This window comes from Phoenix dactylifera, chromosome 6 (genome assembly GCF_009389715.1).
Source record: "Phoenix dactylifera cultivar Barhee BC4 chromosome 6, palm_55x_up_171113_PBpolish2nd_filt_p, whole genome shotgun sequence".
In the NCBI taxonomy this organism is placed as follows: domain Eukaryota; kingdom Viridiplantae; phylum Streptophyta; class Magnoliopsida; order Arecales; family Arecaceae; genus Phoenix; species Phoenix dactylifera.
Genome location: NC_052397.1, coordinates 15,163,503 through 15,181,605, shown reverse-complemented (window position 1 = coordinate 15,181,605; position 18,103 = coordinate 15,163,503). Strand labels below are relative to the sequence as shown.

The window sequence follows — 18,103 nt, the reverse complement described above, 5'->3', positions numbered from 1 at the left end:
TTTGACAAGCAATCTACACAATTTAATTGGCTGTTTGTTACTTTAATCCTTCTTTTCCATTTCTAGGAGATACGTTCAGAGAAATAGTTCTTATTTTACAACAGGAAGTATTTTTACCTGAAAGTTGCAGGAGAAAAAACTCCAATCCAATCATCATTTGATGAATTTGGACGACTATATTCTAAAGTCACCCATTCACTATTTTGCCCCTGTAACAAATTATGCACATAACTTAGTATTGACATAGGACTATTTGATTTTATTGGTTTGCAAAGGAAAGCTAGCTATCAAATACTGGAAAGTTTCACTGCACCAAATGAGTAATGAAGCAATGACTTTGATTGTATACATTTGCATAAGCATAATTACCTTAATCATAACCTATCATTTACATCCACTGGATATCTCCTGTATCTCAATTTTAAGTAGATGCAATATGCAATTAAATAATTTATGGAACGGTCACCACAACTTAAGTTGCGTAAATGGATGTGATATGATAATACTTGCATTTCCTTTTAAGCCAAATCCTAGCATTGCATTCACAAACCACAGACCTTTACAGATAACACATAAGGAGAAAGAAGCCTTGAATGCTTCCCTTTCTTTTATTTTTTCCACAATGATTTTCTCTTTGTTTGTTTATTAATTTTATAGGCAATAAAGATCCATTATACGAAAGTGAAGCTCCAATGAGGATATTCTTCACTGCAAATTTTGAACAATGTTAATCAGTGGAGAAAAATAATTTATATTGAAACAGATAATTATGTCAACTTAGACAACTTAACTTATAAAAGCCAATCAGCTCCACTACTGAAGAGGAAATGATACAACTCGGATTACAAGATAAAAAGATGTCAGCTAAAAATACACGATCATCCTAAAAAGAGCATGCATTTACACACACACACCGCCTATAATTAATATTCTTTCGATGATTTATGGACTGATAACAAACACACCATTAGAAGCTAGACTTGCAAGAAAACTAGGAATCTAAAGTAGAAAGAGAAGTAGCAAGAAAATAGTCTAAGAACCATATGGGACAGAAGGCCCAGAAAACCTCAGCAGAAAGCTCATTTAAGGCATTAAAAGGTGATGTGGGGTTACTGTAAAGAAATTGACTCTTAAGAGTGTAGTTGGTACAAGCATATGAAATAATGCTTAAGATATTCATGTCTCCATCAGGCAGGAAGTTACAAACATTAGCTCCCTAGCTCAAAGCACTCTCTCCAATATTTAACTGTGAGTCATGGTAACTCTTGCATTGGGCAGTCTCCCTATTGAATTCTGCCTTGCTCAAAACAACTAGTGTTCCCATTTAACTGCTTGTGGAAAGTATAGCTGTCAGCATGAATAGTTTTTAATCCGATACAAGCCAATCCTAGATCTTTGCTTTACCACACCTCCTGAGATAGCTGTGAATTAATCTGACTGTGCATTCCAAATTTTCAGTTATCCCCAGACAAACGTCTAGAATTGGTAAAACTATGCAAGTGAATGTTCTTAAAGTAAAATGAAGCACAGGATGGCAGATAAAGTATCATGTACAGTAAAACAAATACATGGTTAAGTAATGAGGTAACAAGTATGATAGGGTAAGTGCCAGAAAAGTAGTTCCAGTAAAAGAGAGCCATCAGGACTCAGAGTATAAAATGAGAGCATCAAGAAACAATGCTTACAAGTGTAAATTAACTAAATAAGATAAGTGAAAAAATGTTGACTGATGATATCGACTAAACAATGTATCAAAGGCTCAAAAAACTTAAAATTCAATTCTACATAATTAAAGAACCACGAAAACAAAGTCCAGTAGAAGGACAGAAAAGACTTAAAATCTAAGTAGATTAAGAAAGTCACTCCAATAGTTTTATGACATGAATTAAGTAAATGAAAAGCAAATTAATTGGAACTGAGTAGGTTTGCTTGATGCATTGGAGGTTTGAGATATTGGAATTCTCTGATGAAAAAAAAGCTTGAGTTGATGGCTCTTGATGAAGCAAGAATGGTCCAAAAGAACTATAAGAGACTCCAAAAATGTGTAAGAAGTTGTGATAAAAACAGTGTTTGTATCGGTAAATGCTGACAATGGGAAGATAGATCAGCAGTAACCTATTTTTTGCCCATCCAACACCATGAACAAAGTGGTTCCAAGATTCAGACCATGGCCCCATATGTAGTTCATTTGTCTAACAACTTTCTTGGAAACTAGCAGTGATTAGGTAGCTGGATCTTGATGGTAGACCACAAAATCTCAATTTGGAGAGTTCAAGTTTGTCTATTGGAAGATTCACACAATGCAAAGAATCCACTAAAGGAGGGAAATAGTCCATTATGCACTTCAGATAGGTTGATGCCCATTCATATAACTTTCTCTAGGTACATGAGTTTCTGCATTTGTATACATAATCAAGTACAGTCCTAACAAAAAAACAAGATAGTCATAACTATAAAAAGATCGTTACTAATTTCTGAAAATATTATTTTCCTTGAGTGGTTCTCTTTCCTAGTTTCCAGATGACCCACAACAAAGTAGATATGATAACTCAAACTGGAAAAAACAATAATATAAGGAAAAGGAAAATAATTCTTCTGCTAAATTATATTTTGTTATTGTCCATTCCATGATATGTTCTCTCTTAATCTTTTAAGTTAGTGATGTAGCTAGTCTTTGAATGTTCGAAATATTATGTTTATGCAACAATTGATTGATACAACAGGCAGCTGCTATCTATCAGTGATGATAATAGCAAGTTTCTTTCTTTTTTTTGGGATAAACAATAATAGCTAGTTTCATAAGACGGCAGAAATAATGCAGTCATAGTAATACATAGTGCGCTCGTAATCATGCATAGATTATTCATTTCTCTTAGGCTTACCATGCATTCATGGAGATTCAATTCTCACCAAAAAGAACAAAGAACAGTTAATCCTTGAGAAATAAGTCAAAGAAGAATACCTCCAACCCGAGAACAAGAGGAGAAACTCTAATATAGGCCAAATCATGAATGGCAAATGTAGATCTCTCAATAGCAATCCTCGAAAGGGGCTGCTCCCCACTATGTCTTCCCATCCCAGAGCTCAAGAGGCTCATAGTAATCACCAACAAAAAGAACCTACTAAACCTCATCTTGCCCAAAACCTGAGAATTTAAGTTCAAAAAGATTAAATTTCCACCACATCAATCATTTTGTTTGGTTACTCTTATAGTACATGGACCAACAAGAGATAAACAGTTCCTCAATGAAACAGATAGAGATATGTTTATATCAGCTGCTGAAGGAAACCAATTCCAGAAATTGCCAGGCCAAAAATTAACTCCAGGCAAAGAGAATCAATGTACAAGCCAAAGTCCAATAGAACAACATTTCACACAACAATAAAAGGTAACTCTATTCGTTCATTCAATCACTGAGATAAGAAACTGGTTCCAGAAAATCCCCAGAAAACAACCTTTAAAACATAACAAAGCAAGAGGGAGAGAGAAATAAGGACCTTACCTGATCCCAATAAAGCCACAGAGTAAGAAGCTTAAAGGGTTCCAGTTTCAGAATAAAGAACATATCTGATCATGTGACAAGAGTAGAACCTCCATCAGAAAAAGAATCTTAGCCTATATTTGGTGAGATACGAACAAAATAGGTTGGAGAAGGGATGGGACGGATCGAAGTCAAACCATTTGAAGAACAAGACGAAGAAAAAAGAGTCCGACGTCCGAAGGCAGGAGGACCCGAAATATCAGCCTGGCCGCATTATTTGTACAAAAAAGAGTTTGTGCCGATAAATTCGGAGGGTGGTCGTGGTATTGTCCATTGGATACCAGCTAATCGGTTTTTTTTTTTTTTTTTTTTTGCTAAAACCGGGTTTCAGACAACGCGTGTCTGAATACACCCAATAAAGTCAAAATACACAATCTCACGAAGTGCCAATGGCAACTCTCTCTCTCCAGCCCACAGAGCGTATCCGGAATGGTGGGCCGCGAATGCAGCCACCCAATCAGCCGCCCCGTTGGCCTCCCTGAATACATGCTTGGCCTCAAAGGCCACGCCATCCCTCACCATCATCCTAATGTCCCGGATCAGAGGATGGTCACTGCTCTCACCACTCAGTCCCTGCCGGATCCACCCAATAACTGTAGCCGAGTCACCCTCCAGGATAATCGAGCTGGCCTGCAGTACCCGCCGGGCATGGCGAAGACCTGCCCAGGCGGCTCGCAGCTCTGCCCCTGGAACTGATGTGTCGAACAACCGGCAGCCACCCGCTGCCACAACCCTAGAGTGAGGGTCCCGTATGACGAAGCCTGCCCCGCCTCGCGTACCTCTATCCAGCACCGACCCATCAAAGTTTACCTTGAAGAAGCTCGGGGGTGGGGGCTCCCAGGTGAAAAACACCGTCCGAGGAGCTGCCTGAGCAGAAGAGGAACCCCAGGTGTCCCAAGCTATCAAGGGTGTGTCTAAGGGGGTAGGAAATCTGGACTCCATCGCTAGTGCTCGAGCAGACTCCGCAACAAATCTCGGCGACATCCTGCGCCCGCTGAAGGTGCGAGCGTTCCTTGCCAGCCAGAAATCTGATGGGCTGTGCAAGTCGCTCGGGTGGCCTCCTGGCATGACCCGGAACTGGCCAACCCCTGTCGTATCAATTGCAGGAAGAGTCTCCTCTCCTGCCACACCTCCTCCGGGATACCTGTCCACAGCCATGTCGATCTCGCCCAAGTGCACTGAAATAGTACATGATCCACAGTCTCATCTACATCGCAATTCCCGCACTCCGCGGGGATCCCCAGACCACGCCGGCTCAACACTGCTCTCGTCGGAAGGCGGTCCCACATCACCTTCCATAAAAAGAGTGCTGCCCTCGGATGGAGTCCGGACCTCCAAATCCAGGTGCAGTCCGGTCCTCGCTCATGCTCCCGCTGGATGACCCGGGATAGATCACCCAGCCTGACACTGGCCCTGCATGAGGTGCCCCAGACCCTAACGTCTGGTCCCTCGCAATCTGGTACTGGAAGGGAGCGTACCCTCTCAGCAAGATGTGTCCCAAACAGCTGATGTAGTCTGGTGTGATCCCACTATGTCCTCCCTGGTGCTAGGAGGTCACACACCCGAAGCCCCTCTGCTGCCTCAGTATCCACCATCGTCGGCCAACATCTCAAAGGCAGAGTGTCCACCCATGGATCATCGGTCACATCGATGCTCCGCCCATCGCCTATCAGCCACCTGGTGTTAGCCGACACAGTCGGCAAATACCTCCCAATCTCGCGCCACATAAAGGAAGTTCGGCGGCCACTCCGTGCCACCTCAGAGCCCCCTCGACCATATCTGGCTGCCATCACCCTGCTCCAAAGCCCCTGCGGCTCCAGCAAGAAACGGGCTGCGTGTCGAGCAACAAGGGCCTCACGCCGCTCCATGAGGGAATGCACTCCCAGGCCCCCCTCACTGATGGGGAGGCAGACCTGCTCCCAAGCCACCAAATGTACCCCATGGCCCCCACTATGAGACCCCCACAAGAAGCTCCGAAGAAGACGTTCAATCTTCAACAGAGTCGTCTTTGGGACCACAGTGTTGGCCATGAGATATACCGGCATAGATCCTAACACCGATCTGACCAGTGTCAATCTCCCCATCATGGATAGAGATGATGCCCTCCATCCTTCCAGCCTGCCCTCGACCCGCTGTACCAGCCCCGAGCACTCTGTCGCCCGCAGTCTCCGGCCTGTGATAGGGACTCCTAGGTAGACCAATGTCCCCTCCTGCTCTGGTATATGCAGAATCCTCCTGATCTCCAGTCTGACTCTGATCTCCGTGCTAGGGCTGAACTGAATGGCTGACTTCATGAAGTTAACTCTCTGTCCGGACGCCGCGCAGTAACCTGCCAGCACTCTAGCGAGTACCCGTGCATCAGAAGCATGCGCCCTGGTCAAAAGAAGACAGTCGTCAGCAAACAATAAATGAGAGATAGGTCCCACCCCCGGTGCTGGGACATAGACAGCTAATCGGTTTTTAAAAAAAAAGAGTAAAGGTTAACTTTAATATATTCTTCATCACTTTTTTGATTGGGTGTGGTTATTTGACGCTGCATGAGTATCTCTGAGATTCGTGCAGGAGATGTCCATCTTTTGATGCATTGGTGGATGCCCTTGCTTGCATTCTTAGTTAGTCATGCTTATAAAGACAAATGTCTATCTTCTACCACAAAAAAAAAAAAAGAAATAAAAAAGTTTGCTTTTTTGTAGCAAATTAATCATGTTTTTTTCTTAATCTACTTACCTACATTGAGGTGGGAATTTTCTAATGCATTATCCAAAGTTAGTGAAGATGGTGTGATTGTAGGTTTGACTGATAGGCGGCTTTATATTTAAATTTAAATTTTGAAATTTAATTTATTAGATCCTTTTTATTATTATGGAATTCTAGCACTTGTTATGACATATATTATTATTGCATAGGATGGCTAGTATGGAGTGTATTATTTTGGTACGGCCTAACTACTATGAAATATACTATAACGGCATGGGATGGCTTCTATTATAACATAAAATGGTGAATCTCCACATACTTTATTTGTTTCTCCAAATATCTTGAAATATTTGCATATTTGCATGACACAAACAGCCGAGCTTTCTTCTATTTCTGTATAATAGCTATGGTCATGCTTTGCCTTCCATTTTATTTTTGTTCAATCCCATAAATCTTGAAATTATAATCTTGCATAATTTTTAAATATACATACTAATTATAGATTTAGGGTTAACCTTTTCACCATACTTTTCATTGACATTGCTTGATACACGAATAACAAATTGATTTTTTTTAGGAGGTTCTGGCTATTCAAGTTAGTGAAATCTCCGAGAATCTAATGTTCAAAACTCGTCTTCATCAGCATCTGTGATCAGACAAGGAAGAGGGAGAGGTGTTCATGGCTGTTTACGGGATGGAATTTTGGGAATAGTAACAAAAAAGGAGTGATGGAGGAGTAACCTGATGAACTGGTTTCCATCTGATATGAAAGACACCTGGACGGAGACGCTTTGCTCTTCAAAACATTAACTAGTTTGTAGCCCAACTCCTTATTTATGGGATTCACCATCCCCAAGTGTTTAGTTCCATTTTCCCTAGATTATATTTATTTAATGAACATTAAAAAAAATGGCATCCCATTGTGATCATGCTGTCGTTCATATTGTCAAACCACCCATCAGCTAAATTGTGCTATCAAAACAGTGCAATTGATAATGTTATATAGTGTGTTTTTTCTTGTTAAGCCCATTTTTTTGGGGGAAAACAAAGGGTTCTCTGAAGTTTCAAGCTTAATAAAACTGTCCATCTGGCTCCTCTGGCTTCCATTAACAGCGGGAAATGCCCAACAAAAGGAGGTCTCCCTTCTGTAAAAGCCAAACCAAAAGAAATACCCTCTCACAGAATTCACAGCTCCTGATCAGAGATTCCAACTGAAGAAATTTAAGACTGACTTCATTGTGTCCATGTTTCTTGTTCACCAGCAAGAGCCACCATGAAGTACAAGTTCTCGCTTTCACTTGATTGAGTCTCAGTAATGGATAAAGGCACATTATTAAAAACCCGCACAAGGTTCAAATGGAAAAATTGATATAAGAAGACCTTTGATGTTAATAAAAAAGTTGCATACACCATCAATGAGCATAGGCACATGATCCTCGACTACATCTGCAATCCACAGGTTGGGTAAATATTTAGGACACACTGGTGCTTAATGCCAATGGGCCTCCAGGGGCCAAGGAAAACATGGTAACCATCAGCCCACTGTTGAGAAACAAAACTAAATAACCTATTATATCTATATTCATGTCCATCTGCTCTGTCAAAACTTACAGCTCCCTGTCTGCATCTTAACACGAGGCTCTCGACGATGCATTGAAAAATTATAGGACATCAGCACTTCAACAAATGCTGAATGTCCAACTTGTGGTCATCAAAATAATGACAATGCAGCATCCTCTAGCAGTGCCCATCTCGCAGATGCAAATTGGCTGCAGCAAGAAGAGGCAGAAAATGTCCAAAGTGTCGGCTGGTTCTTTCAAACACCACTCAGCAACACTTCAAAAATCACACGGCCCAAAATGGTTTAGAGGTTGAAGTTCGAGTTGGATTGTCCTTGGGCAATTCAATGGTGTCATCAACATTGTCATCCTCATCTCCATACTCTGCAAGCTTCATCAGTATATCTGGAACAAAAGGTAAAATATATTATGCATGCTGAACTTTAATAATCAGATGCATCACATAAGAAAGAAAACTTGGGTCTATTATTTTGCTTTTGTTTTTATATTTGGTCAGTACCAGAGACAGGCTCCAAACTTGATTTCTTCGCCACCGAGTTCCTACTCTCAACTTTGGGAGGTGATTGTGATGAGAACTTTGGTGGTGGGGGAGGCATGTTTCTTGGGGGAGGTGGTGGAGCACTTGATTTCTTCAAATCAAAGTCCCTACTCTCGATGGCAGCTGATCGTGGCAACGAGAACTTTGGTGGTGGGCAAGGCATATTCCGTGAAGGAGGTGGTGGCATCCCATTTGACCTAGGCTCAACCAGCTTTGGCGGCGGCATGGACACACCACTCCCTAAACCTGAATCCTCTGAACCTGACTTAAGAAATTCTGATCCCGGTTGTGAGTTCTGGAAAAACCAAACACAAAATCCATTTTCTCAATAACATCATCTTAGATTGAAAAATAAAAATTCCTAAAGATCCAAACCCTGCAACAAAAAACATCAAAAAGGCAAAATCCAATCTTTGATTATCAAAATTCAAGCAAGAACATGAGCCAGCTTCGCTACCAAGGATTAGAGAGGAAAATGGCCAAAAGTCAGGAGGTCAGAAGGGATGAAGGGATGAAGGGAGCAAGGTGTAAGTGAACAAGTATATCAAAATTGGATAAACAGAAACTTGAATTTGATCATGTCCATCGAGCCTGATACAACCGCTATGGTCATTACTTGTGTATGGTATTTCTCGGAAGAAAGGTCAGCAAGAACTTTACTATAAAATTCGGTAGTGCAACATATTAGTATCAAATCAGAGGAAAAGTGAAAATGATATTGTAAATATTATTTTGCCGGATGAAGCCATCTGCAAGGGGCAAAATCCTAAGTTGCCTTGGTTGAAGGCTGCAACTAGTAAGCACCCTGGTCTTGTTGCAACTCCAGACTTGAAAACCCTGTGAAACATGCAAGTCCAATAGACAGACAGGTCCAGTACCAGCCTGTCAGCTTCAGAGATGGTCAGAGAAAATACCTGGAACAATAGTTAAAAAGTCAGCAATGGTACCATCAGTTGAAAGAAAAAGTCATGTGATGCAAGAAGCATGCACATAACAATGTCAAAGCGACAGTTATCATTGAGTAGAACAGCTTTAAATAATTAAATTTAGACCATGGGAAAAAGATTCTTCCAAAAGAAAAACTAAGTGAAAAATTGGATATTCTTTAAATGATGGTGAGAATGAACAAAAAAAAAAGAAACCCTCAAAATAAATGGAAAATCTGATTGATGTTTGTCTCAGAAGTTCTCAACTAACTGTTACTGACTCAACCAACCTGTTGAGTGCCTAGTAATAACCACACAATCCCGTGCATATTTTAGTGCACTGTTATAACATGCATCAACACAAAATCCAACCATAAGAGCATTATCCTTTTATTTTTTTTCTCTCCTGCTTTAAAATGTAAAGTTGCAGGTTTGAAATGTAAAATAGCATGCCCACCCATAAACAGGATAAGCTGACAAAGATGCTAGCAAAATTGTGGTATCACCAGGTTTTTCATTCATAGAAATTCAAGATTGCTGACAATGACAAAGAACAGCTATTCATGTCATCCACAACTTGAGGGACAACATCTTAACAGAAGTTTTCAAGATGAAGAATCCTTTCAATTTTAGCTTCAAGGACTTCTAAATCTTTTTTTAATAAAGAAGAAAAAAGACGAATGATTAACAGGATTAACTTTTTTTGGCTGTTATTCTTTTACTAGTAGCTAAGCCCAGCATGAAGTGTAACACTACATAGAGAAAACACACACAATACCTGATGAAGAACTGCTGGCTCCTTCGAAGTGACTGGTAGCTCCTGAAATTTCCGTTTCTGTGGAGGGCGTTTGTCTGCATCAGCATTTGAGCTTGAGTTCATCTTTAGGGCTGTGCTTGTCAATGAAGCTGAGGATGAAATGACAGCAGTTGAAGCTGGTGCCTGCCTGAGTGCCAAAGCAACTTGCTGCAATGGTGTGGCTTGTGGATATATCCCTTCATATCCGCTATAGCATGTTCCCCCGGTCACTGAGGGTTGGGTATAGCTAACCATACTTGGGGGGCTTCCATAACTAAGCAGGGCCCCAGATTTTAATAGTGCCCCTGGTGGACACACATTGGAGCCTGTAGAAACTGAAACTCCAGTAGGTGGAAAAGACTCTGTTGCTGCTGCAGAGCCAGCAGCAGTGCACGGCAATCCAGCAACTAGATTGCCGTTTACATCTGATACCTTTGAATTTTGAACTCCAGCCATCAATTGCTGTGGGGGAGGAACTGCACCATATACCTTACATGATGAAATCCTGTGGCAAAGAAATTTCTTATGATGATTCCTGAAACCAGGACAAAAGGAAGAGAAGTTTCAAGATAATATGAGTACCAGTAATTAAGACTCGACACCATTTAAGGTAACCAATACTAGAAATCAAAACCATTCAAAATCAATAAGCAGATGATGCTGTGCAATATCTCTCTCAGGAGACCTAGAAGAAGCAATTCTAAGGATTATTTACTTGAACTGAGTTACTTCAGGATCCATCATAGAAATGATGGAAGCAGAAAAGCCCTCTGCAAAAGACCAGTTGACGGATTGGAGTTTTAGGAGGATCCACAGGTTCAGCAACCAGCAAATGACCATAATTACAAGCAACAACTCAGGCCCAGCTTATGTAAAGGTTCAGAAAGTGAAGAACTTAACCACCTCTTGGTTCAAGGTTTACCAAAAGAAGAACAAAATCAGAAACCAGACCCTGTTCTCCTCTATTAACCAAGATGCTAAGTGGCTTATGAACAATAAAAACTTGCACTTACTAACCTAGAAGCACCACATTCAGCAGAAATTGTGTCCAGAAGGTTTTCAGCTAGAATCCTTGCATCTTCAAGACTCTTTGGATTGGTACTTGACAGATATAAGTGCAAGGGTAGCTGCCCTGCTGCAATTTAGATGAAAAAATCATCAGATATAGCCAGTAGCAGCTGCTTTACTAATGCCAACGGATGAAATGGTGTACCTTCAGCATGAGAACTATCAAGATTTCCAGAACCCCATCCTCTCAGTACAACAGTTGCTCCTGTTTCATTCATAATGTGATTTATATACTGGTCCTGCATACACAAATCCGAACCACCAGCAGCAGAAAAAGATTTTCTCCCATTTGTGTGGAGATGTCAGAGAAAGCTCAACACATTAGAATATCTTATAACAGTAAGATAGAAAGAAAACCTTCAATATACTGAAAGATTGTAAGAAAGCAGAACATGGGTAGAAAAGGGTGGAAATAATATAAGGATGGACTTTCGACACACAAACACGCATGAACACACCCACACACGCAGAGGGGTAGAGGGATTATGATTTATTAAAATGCCAATAGAAACTTAAGTGATAACTGATAATATATGAAGAAGGACAGACAAAATAAAATCATAACTTTCAAGAGGACATACATTTGGTCCACGGATACGAGCTGCAATATTTAATGATGGGTCTGCATCAAAGCCCAGATATACACATGTGCTCCGAGGTTGAGCAACCTGCTACATACAACACAAACTTCATGTAAACTGTCCTCTCAACCAGCAGCTTTTACATATTGTGATAAAAAACAAAAGGAATACCTCCCCATTACTCAGAGCTGAGAGGAAAGGGGTAGAAGCTGGCTGGGAATTCTGTCCTTGTTTCAATATTTCCTCAACCATGGAAGCTGCACGATCAACTGCTTTAATGCGTTCAACGGTGTCTTTCAACTACAGATGAAGCAACAATTCAAATTTCATTATTAAAGACCCATTGTCAAACCAGTAAAACAAACATAAAAGTTTATCTTGGATACAGAAAGATATGAGATATATTTATATCTCAAGTATAAGAACCTGCAGTATTTCAATCTTACATCTGACCAGATAAAAACCTGGATTAGAATTTATAAGGATTCCAAATGAAATATAAAGGGATCAATATGAAGTATATATAACAGTGAAGAGTGTATATCAAGTAGAAAGATATCCAACAAGACAAAGTTTCATCACCAAATCATATACAGATACATCCAGAACTATTTTTACAGAAAAAGGTGATATCACTATTATCATCCTCATTATCATTCAAGATTTTCTCCATCAAAATAAGGCTGCATATGGAGCAAATATCAAAGTCCAGGGGGGCTTCATTCAAGGATTGCAGCAGATTTTTATACTAGCTATCAAGCCAAGCACTGCCTAGTTCCTGACCAGGGCAACTTATCAGGCAAAAGAGGATCCTGCCATGAAACTCAGGAGGCCAGCTGGACAATAGGGAGACTGTCTTATTGATTGCAGTTCAAACTCATGCAACCAGGGATCAACATCCCAATTCCCTTAGATCTGGGCATGAGTTTGGTCAAAAGTGCAGATGATATGGTTTGAACAAGTAAATTTTGAACATTTTGCAGAACAAACATAATAAAAAGCACCAACTCAAATGTATTCCTTTTTTAAAACAACTTTCAGACAAAAGTCCTCATGCTGGTACTAGAGCTGTTCTCCAAAAACCATGTTTATATGCATCTTAAAAGTGAGAAAGGTCATCAACATGAAAACATGTTGCATTAGCACAAATTTAAAAACATCTCCCATTAATTTGGATTATCCACATTGTAATATCTCTACCAAGATCATATCTTCCTTCAGCATAAGCTGCCTCAAATCTTTATCACCACCTCACCCTTCTTATATGCTCCATTAATATTTAGCAGCATTTTATATTCTCCATCATATTTGAGAAAAAAACAAAAGCCAATTAAAACAGGTATGCTCGGCGATGTTTTAAAGTGGTAGGTGGCACACGGGCAGCTAGGGGGCTCCCTAGTACCTAGACATTAGGTGGGTGCTTCAGCAAGTGCTTAGAGGTCAAGAAAGGGCATCCCAGTCCACAAGGCTCCCCCTACTGCAGATGTGAGGAGGATCAGATAGACACAGCTTTACCCTGCGTGTGAAGAGGCTATTCCATGTTTCAAACCCATGACACCAGGTCACAATGGAGCAAGCTTACCATTGTGCCAAGGCTCGCCCTCAAGTGCCTAGAGGGCAAGGGAGCCCAAAAATTTTAATTTAGAAACAAATAACAAATAAAGAAGAAACCTAAAAAATACAAATATAATATACTTGGCAACGGAAACAATCAACTTGGCAACATCTATTACTGATTTAGAAAACAATGTCTTCCAGCATAAACTATGCAAAATATGAAGGTGAATGCCTATGTGGCTCTGCTTAGGCAGACCATTTAGTTGAGCCGAAAGCTGTCTTTACAACCATGATGTCCACAAGGGTCTCCTAAAATTGAAAAAGATAAGGAGTATTGCCACATACTGAGCGATGGCTGAAAATGAATGAGATGCAATTCTCCCTATTTTGCATAGTGGATTCCATGTTGCTTTAATTCTACATGAGGAGAAGGTTTGGAGATGAGAAACTCTTTTTTTTCCTTTTGTTCCTCTTTTGCAGAAATAAGTGTATAAATATGTGTATGCAGGCCCCCAATAGACAGTAATCTTCCTTTGGTGCCAAAAGCTTTCAGCTAGAGCATCTAGTTTCTATGTTCCAACTATCTTAGATTCCTAGTTTTATGGCATATAATTGTAATATATAAGTATGTTTTGAACGAAAAATAATTTACTCCAATAGGGTGGGCCTCCATATCTAAGTGCCCCTACACTAAATAAACACCAAACATTCATTTCAATTTCATTCTTATTTCAAATGAAGAATAATAAAGTGAACCAAAGTAGCCTTCTCTAGAGGAAGTCCTTTAATAGGTGGCCTGGATACAAATACATATATGCCTCCTGTGGCCTCCGATTCTGGGATCATCCACCAAAATTATGAAGAATACTTCTATAAAGCATTTAAGCAAAGGATGAAACCTTAGACATACAAAAGAATCCCTTTATTCGCTATCTGATCTTTGTTATGTTATGACTATAATTATGATTTAATCATGTAATCAAGCATTTCTTGATGCATGTAGTTCATCTAATGGAATTGGACCTTGACAGGTCAGTTTTGGACCAATATATAGTGTCTATACCTATTACCAGCCAGCTGATGGTAGCTGATAGCTTTTGTCAATTGGCTGTCACTCTTAAGAGCCAGAAACCAATTTACAGAATCTAGAGAAATTTAGACCATCCAGACCTCAAGCATAACTGTATGGACCAAGAATTTAGATCCCACTAGAGTGGGATATACCATTGCTACTGTAGCATTCCAACAATTAATGAGGGCCCAGGACCCCTGTGGGATACTGATTCTCTCTCGAACCAAGAGTCCCAACCATTCTAATTGCACCCTAGCACTTGAGATACACCAGGACAGTCAAGACGGATCGCGATGTTTTTTTTTTCTTTTTTCTTTTTTTTGTTAAATCAATGTCTGCTTTGGTCTGTCCCGACCATACCATCCTGTCCCAGTTATGTACTGTCCCAGGAGCAAGTGAGACAGCATGCTACTGAGATTTAAGCTTTTGGACTATGGACAAATTTCATAGTAGTCGAGCAAACTAAATGGACTGCATGCAGCAACAAGGCCTAGAGAACAATTCAAAAATCAATCACAAAGTTAGGGCTTGAAATGTCTATATTGACAGTGGATTATAATATATAACTTACATGAGACCCAGCAGAAATATGGAGATATAATGGCTTCTCACTGTCTGGCAATCCATTTGGGCGGTACTTGCCTCTATAAGATATTGCACCAAAAAAGTATATGAGAATGACTGCAAAGCACCAGGTCAGAGTTGATGCATTCTGCAACATACCTGGTTATGACGACAGCACCTGTGCATTTCTGAATCTGCAAGTATTTAAGTTAAACTGTAAGCACTTCACTGCCACTTACACACAACAAGAATTCTTTCTTCGTAGAATTTACTAAATAGCTATGTAACTATGCAAATCATGTCAAACTAAATTCTTAGATTTACCTCTTCTTGTGTTTGACGTTTTGTAAGCTTATATCGGATGGCTGGTTCTGCATCATTTATAACAATTTCTCGTGCTATTAATTCATCTTGAATTTTTGGCTGGAAGAAAAAAGAAAATGCAAGACATGTTAGCCAAATTTCATATTATTACTAAAACCTAGACTACTGCACAGTAAAAGAGAGATCCAATCCAAGTATGTAAATGAGAAACAGAAGAACCGTGGGATGAGAAAAAACAGTCATTTCTCCATAAACTGTAAAGATAAGGAGGTACCAATTATCAAATATGACTCCTACAATGCTTTCCCACTCTTAATGCACATTTTGATCCTTAATCAGCAAACTGGTAAAAGTGCAGCCAGAATCGAAGCGAAATTTGAAGAATTGCTCCTCCATGACTCACCTGATTTAATTTCTGAACTATTGCAGCAGCACTCTGTGGGAGTGAAGATGACTGTATCAACTGAGAGACAGTAGCAAAAGTTGCTGGAACTCCAGAAAGTGGAACAACTCCTGGGAGAGAAATCCCAACAACACCACCCATGCCCAACGAGACCCCTGGAACAGCAACTCCAGCAGATATCAAGGACTCTGCAGGCTGGTCCCACTTTCGTTTTTTCCTGTCAGGAAAAAAGGCAGATTTAGTTTAGTAATAAAAGACGACATTGCTTGCAAACCAAGACATCACCGAGACAAATAGGTTCAGTTAGATCAAATCAGCATTCTTATTTTAAATACATGAAAATAATAAAGCATTCAAAGTTCAAGCTACAAGTAATATCCATATTTTTGCCATCAATTTACATAGTTATCGAATAACATGTGTGTTTGTACATGCATATTTGTACATGCATATACTTTTTTTAAAATTGTATTACTAGTAATTGATGGTCCATGGAATCCTAATTCCAGTTGCTTGTTTTAACAAAATGAATGAACTAGAGACAATATCCCTGCAAAACTTATACACGGGCAGTCAAACACGCACATCCACATGGTATTTTCTCACCTCTAGGATGTGTTTTCAGTAGACATTATGAAAAAAGAAAAGATCAGAACAAAACGACATGACATCAAAACATTCCTAAACATTCATTTTTTTTTCCAGATCTCTTATTTTGGATAAATACTCCAAATCGTCAGTAAACATACAGATGTCTCCTTCAAATTTTATATTTTTACTGGTAAACAAAAATAAAGTACGGCAGCTTCAGCAAGATGGCATTTTCCGGACTTTATCTGGTTGCTCGGGTTGATGCTGAGACTAAAATTTCAGTTTCTTTAGTTACCAAGAGTGCACAAACAAGATTCATCATCAGTAAAGCTCCAACCACAGATCCTATACCAGTGCAGAATAGCTAGCCGATGCCTTATTGCTACTTTTCAATTTACAACTGAAAAACGTTGTTAGACATGAAAGTATTCCAAACTCGTTCAACTACCAGACACGATCTGGCGATAAGGTATGAAACCAATCTAACAACACTATGCACATGGAGAAACCCTATTAACTCCTCGACATGACTTCAGCGGCATATTACTAACCAAAACTGGTGAGAATCCGAAACCCTGAATGAAAATTCAATGAAAAGAAGCACGAATCAAGGAATTCACGTTATATCGCAAAGAGAATTAGGGTAAGCGCAATTCAAAAAACGCAAGTACCAAAAATTAGGGCTAGGGCTTCAAGAAGGGCGCACCTTTGCCGCGCGGCGGTCGCGGCCGCACTGGATTCATCAGAAGCCTTCTGACTGCTGTCTTCGGTCATCTTCCAATCAACAGAAACGAAAAGCAATCGAATAGACGAGGAAGAGAAGGAATCAAAGGAGATCGTGACGATCAAACGCCCTCTGGCGGTGGCGGGAAGGACCTGGGCCTCGTCCGGTTCGCCGCTTCCGGGTGAAGCGGACAAAGGGGGTCCGAGAAGGATTCCGGTGCCGGAGCGGCGGCGGCGCTGGGGGAGGACGAGGCAGATCTTCTCGTGATTTCGGTTCCCGTCGGGGCGGAGGGGGGTGCGGGGAGGAAACGAGCCGAGGGGTATTTAAGGAAAAATAGACCGTAAGGGAGATTGCACGATGCTGACCAATATAAAATGGTCACGCATAAAAGCTTTAGGCGGCCACGGCATCAGCCGTGATGATATATTTTAGAAACCGAAACAGAACGTTGAACCTGGTAGGTTCTTGGTTCAACCGGTTCAACCAGTTCTTAAAATACTGAAATCAGCATAATATTATGATTAAAAATTTTATTATTTGAATTTAATAAAAAACCAAAAAATAAGAAAATAAGAAAAATTAAAAAAAATCCTAACGCTGCTCCACATAGTGATATATGCTGTCGAGTTTTTTTTTGTTATATTTATTTATTAGTTTGAGGTTTTAGATTTTTGGATTGGGGATAGTAAAATAGTAATTTAAATTTTCAGATTAAAGTATTTAAGCTCAAAATTCCAGTTTATATATCAAATTTCTATGATTTGTTCGGGTTAAACAAGTCAACTAATTCAACCGTTTTCATCCGGTTCGGATAGTTTATTTGGTTTTGACCGATTTTGACCAACCGATTTAAGAAGCATATATTGGACTAATTAGTTGACTGATCTCCAGTTCAACCGATTGGGCCAATCTAGTCCTATCAAAGTTCGAATTTATATAGTTTAGATCCTTTCTCTCCACCGGATCAAAGTTTTCTTGTAAATATGTTCTACGTAAAGACAACAAAGCAGCAGCTTTCCTAGTGAATACAGCTATAATAGCTCAGTTTTAGACTATTTAAATGAAAGCTTTCTCGCCTACCATTGCTCACCCTCTCCATGTTGATTTAGAGAGAGTTTCTTTCGTGAGGCTCTGATGGAT

General features: G+C 40.0%; 1 protein-coding gene and 1 pseudogene across 3 annotated transcripts; both read right to left on the bottom strand.

The window, feature by feature from the left end:
• The window catches only part of LOC103710337, a 30,260-nt pseudogene extending 26,439 nt beyond the window's left edge, over nucleotides 1-3,821 (bottom strand).
• Nucleotides 3,822-7,594: 3,773 nt separating this feature from the next.
• LOC103710327 (protein RIK) lies at nucleotides 7,595-17,313 on the bottom strand. Of its 3 annotated transcripts, none has more exons than XM_026806149.2 (12): nucleotides 16,946-17,306; nucleotides 15,649-15,865; nucleotides 15,246-15,344; nucleotides 15,081-15,115; nucleotides 14,929-15,001; nucleotides 11,900-12,028; nucleotides 11,729-11,815; nucleotides 11,293-11,386; nucleotides 11,097-11,211; nucleotides 10,062-10,584; nucleotides 8,319-8,652; nucleotides 7,595-8,203 (listed from the first exon to the last, which is right to left on the bottom strand). In XM_026806149.2, exons 1-12 carry the CDS (start codon nucleotides 17,011-17,013, stop codon nucleotides 8,085-8,087), a joined length of 1,893 nt encoding a protein of 630 aa, XP_026661950.2. In that variant the 5' UTR covers nucleotides 17,014-17,306; the 3' UTR covers nucleotides 7,595-8,084. The 3 variants fall into 3 exon arrangements, with proteins under 3 accessions (XP_026661950.2, XP_017699180.2, XP_026661952.2); XM_017843691.3 differs by having other exon boundaries at nucleotides 11,097-11,214; nucleotides 16,946-17,305; XM_026806151.2 differs by lacking the exon at nucleotides 7,595-8,203 and having other exon boundaries at nucleotides 8,532-9,271; nucleotides 11,097-11,214; nucleotides 16,946-17,313.
• Nucleotides 17,314-18,103: the final 790 nt, after the last annotated feature.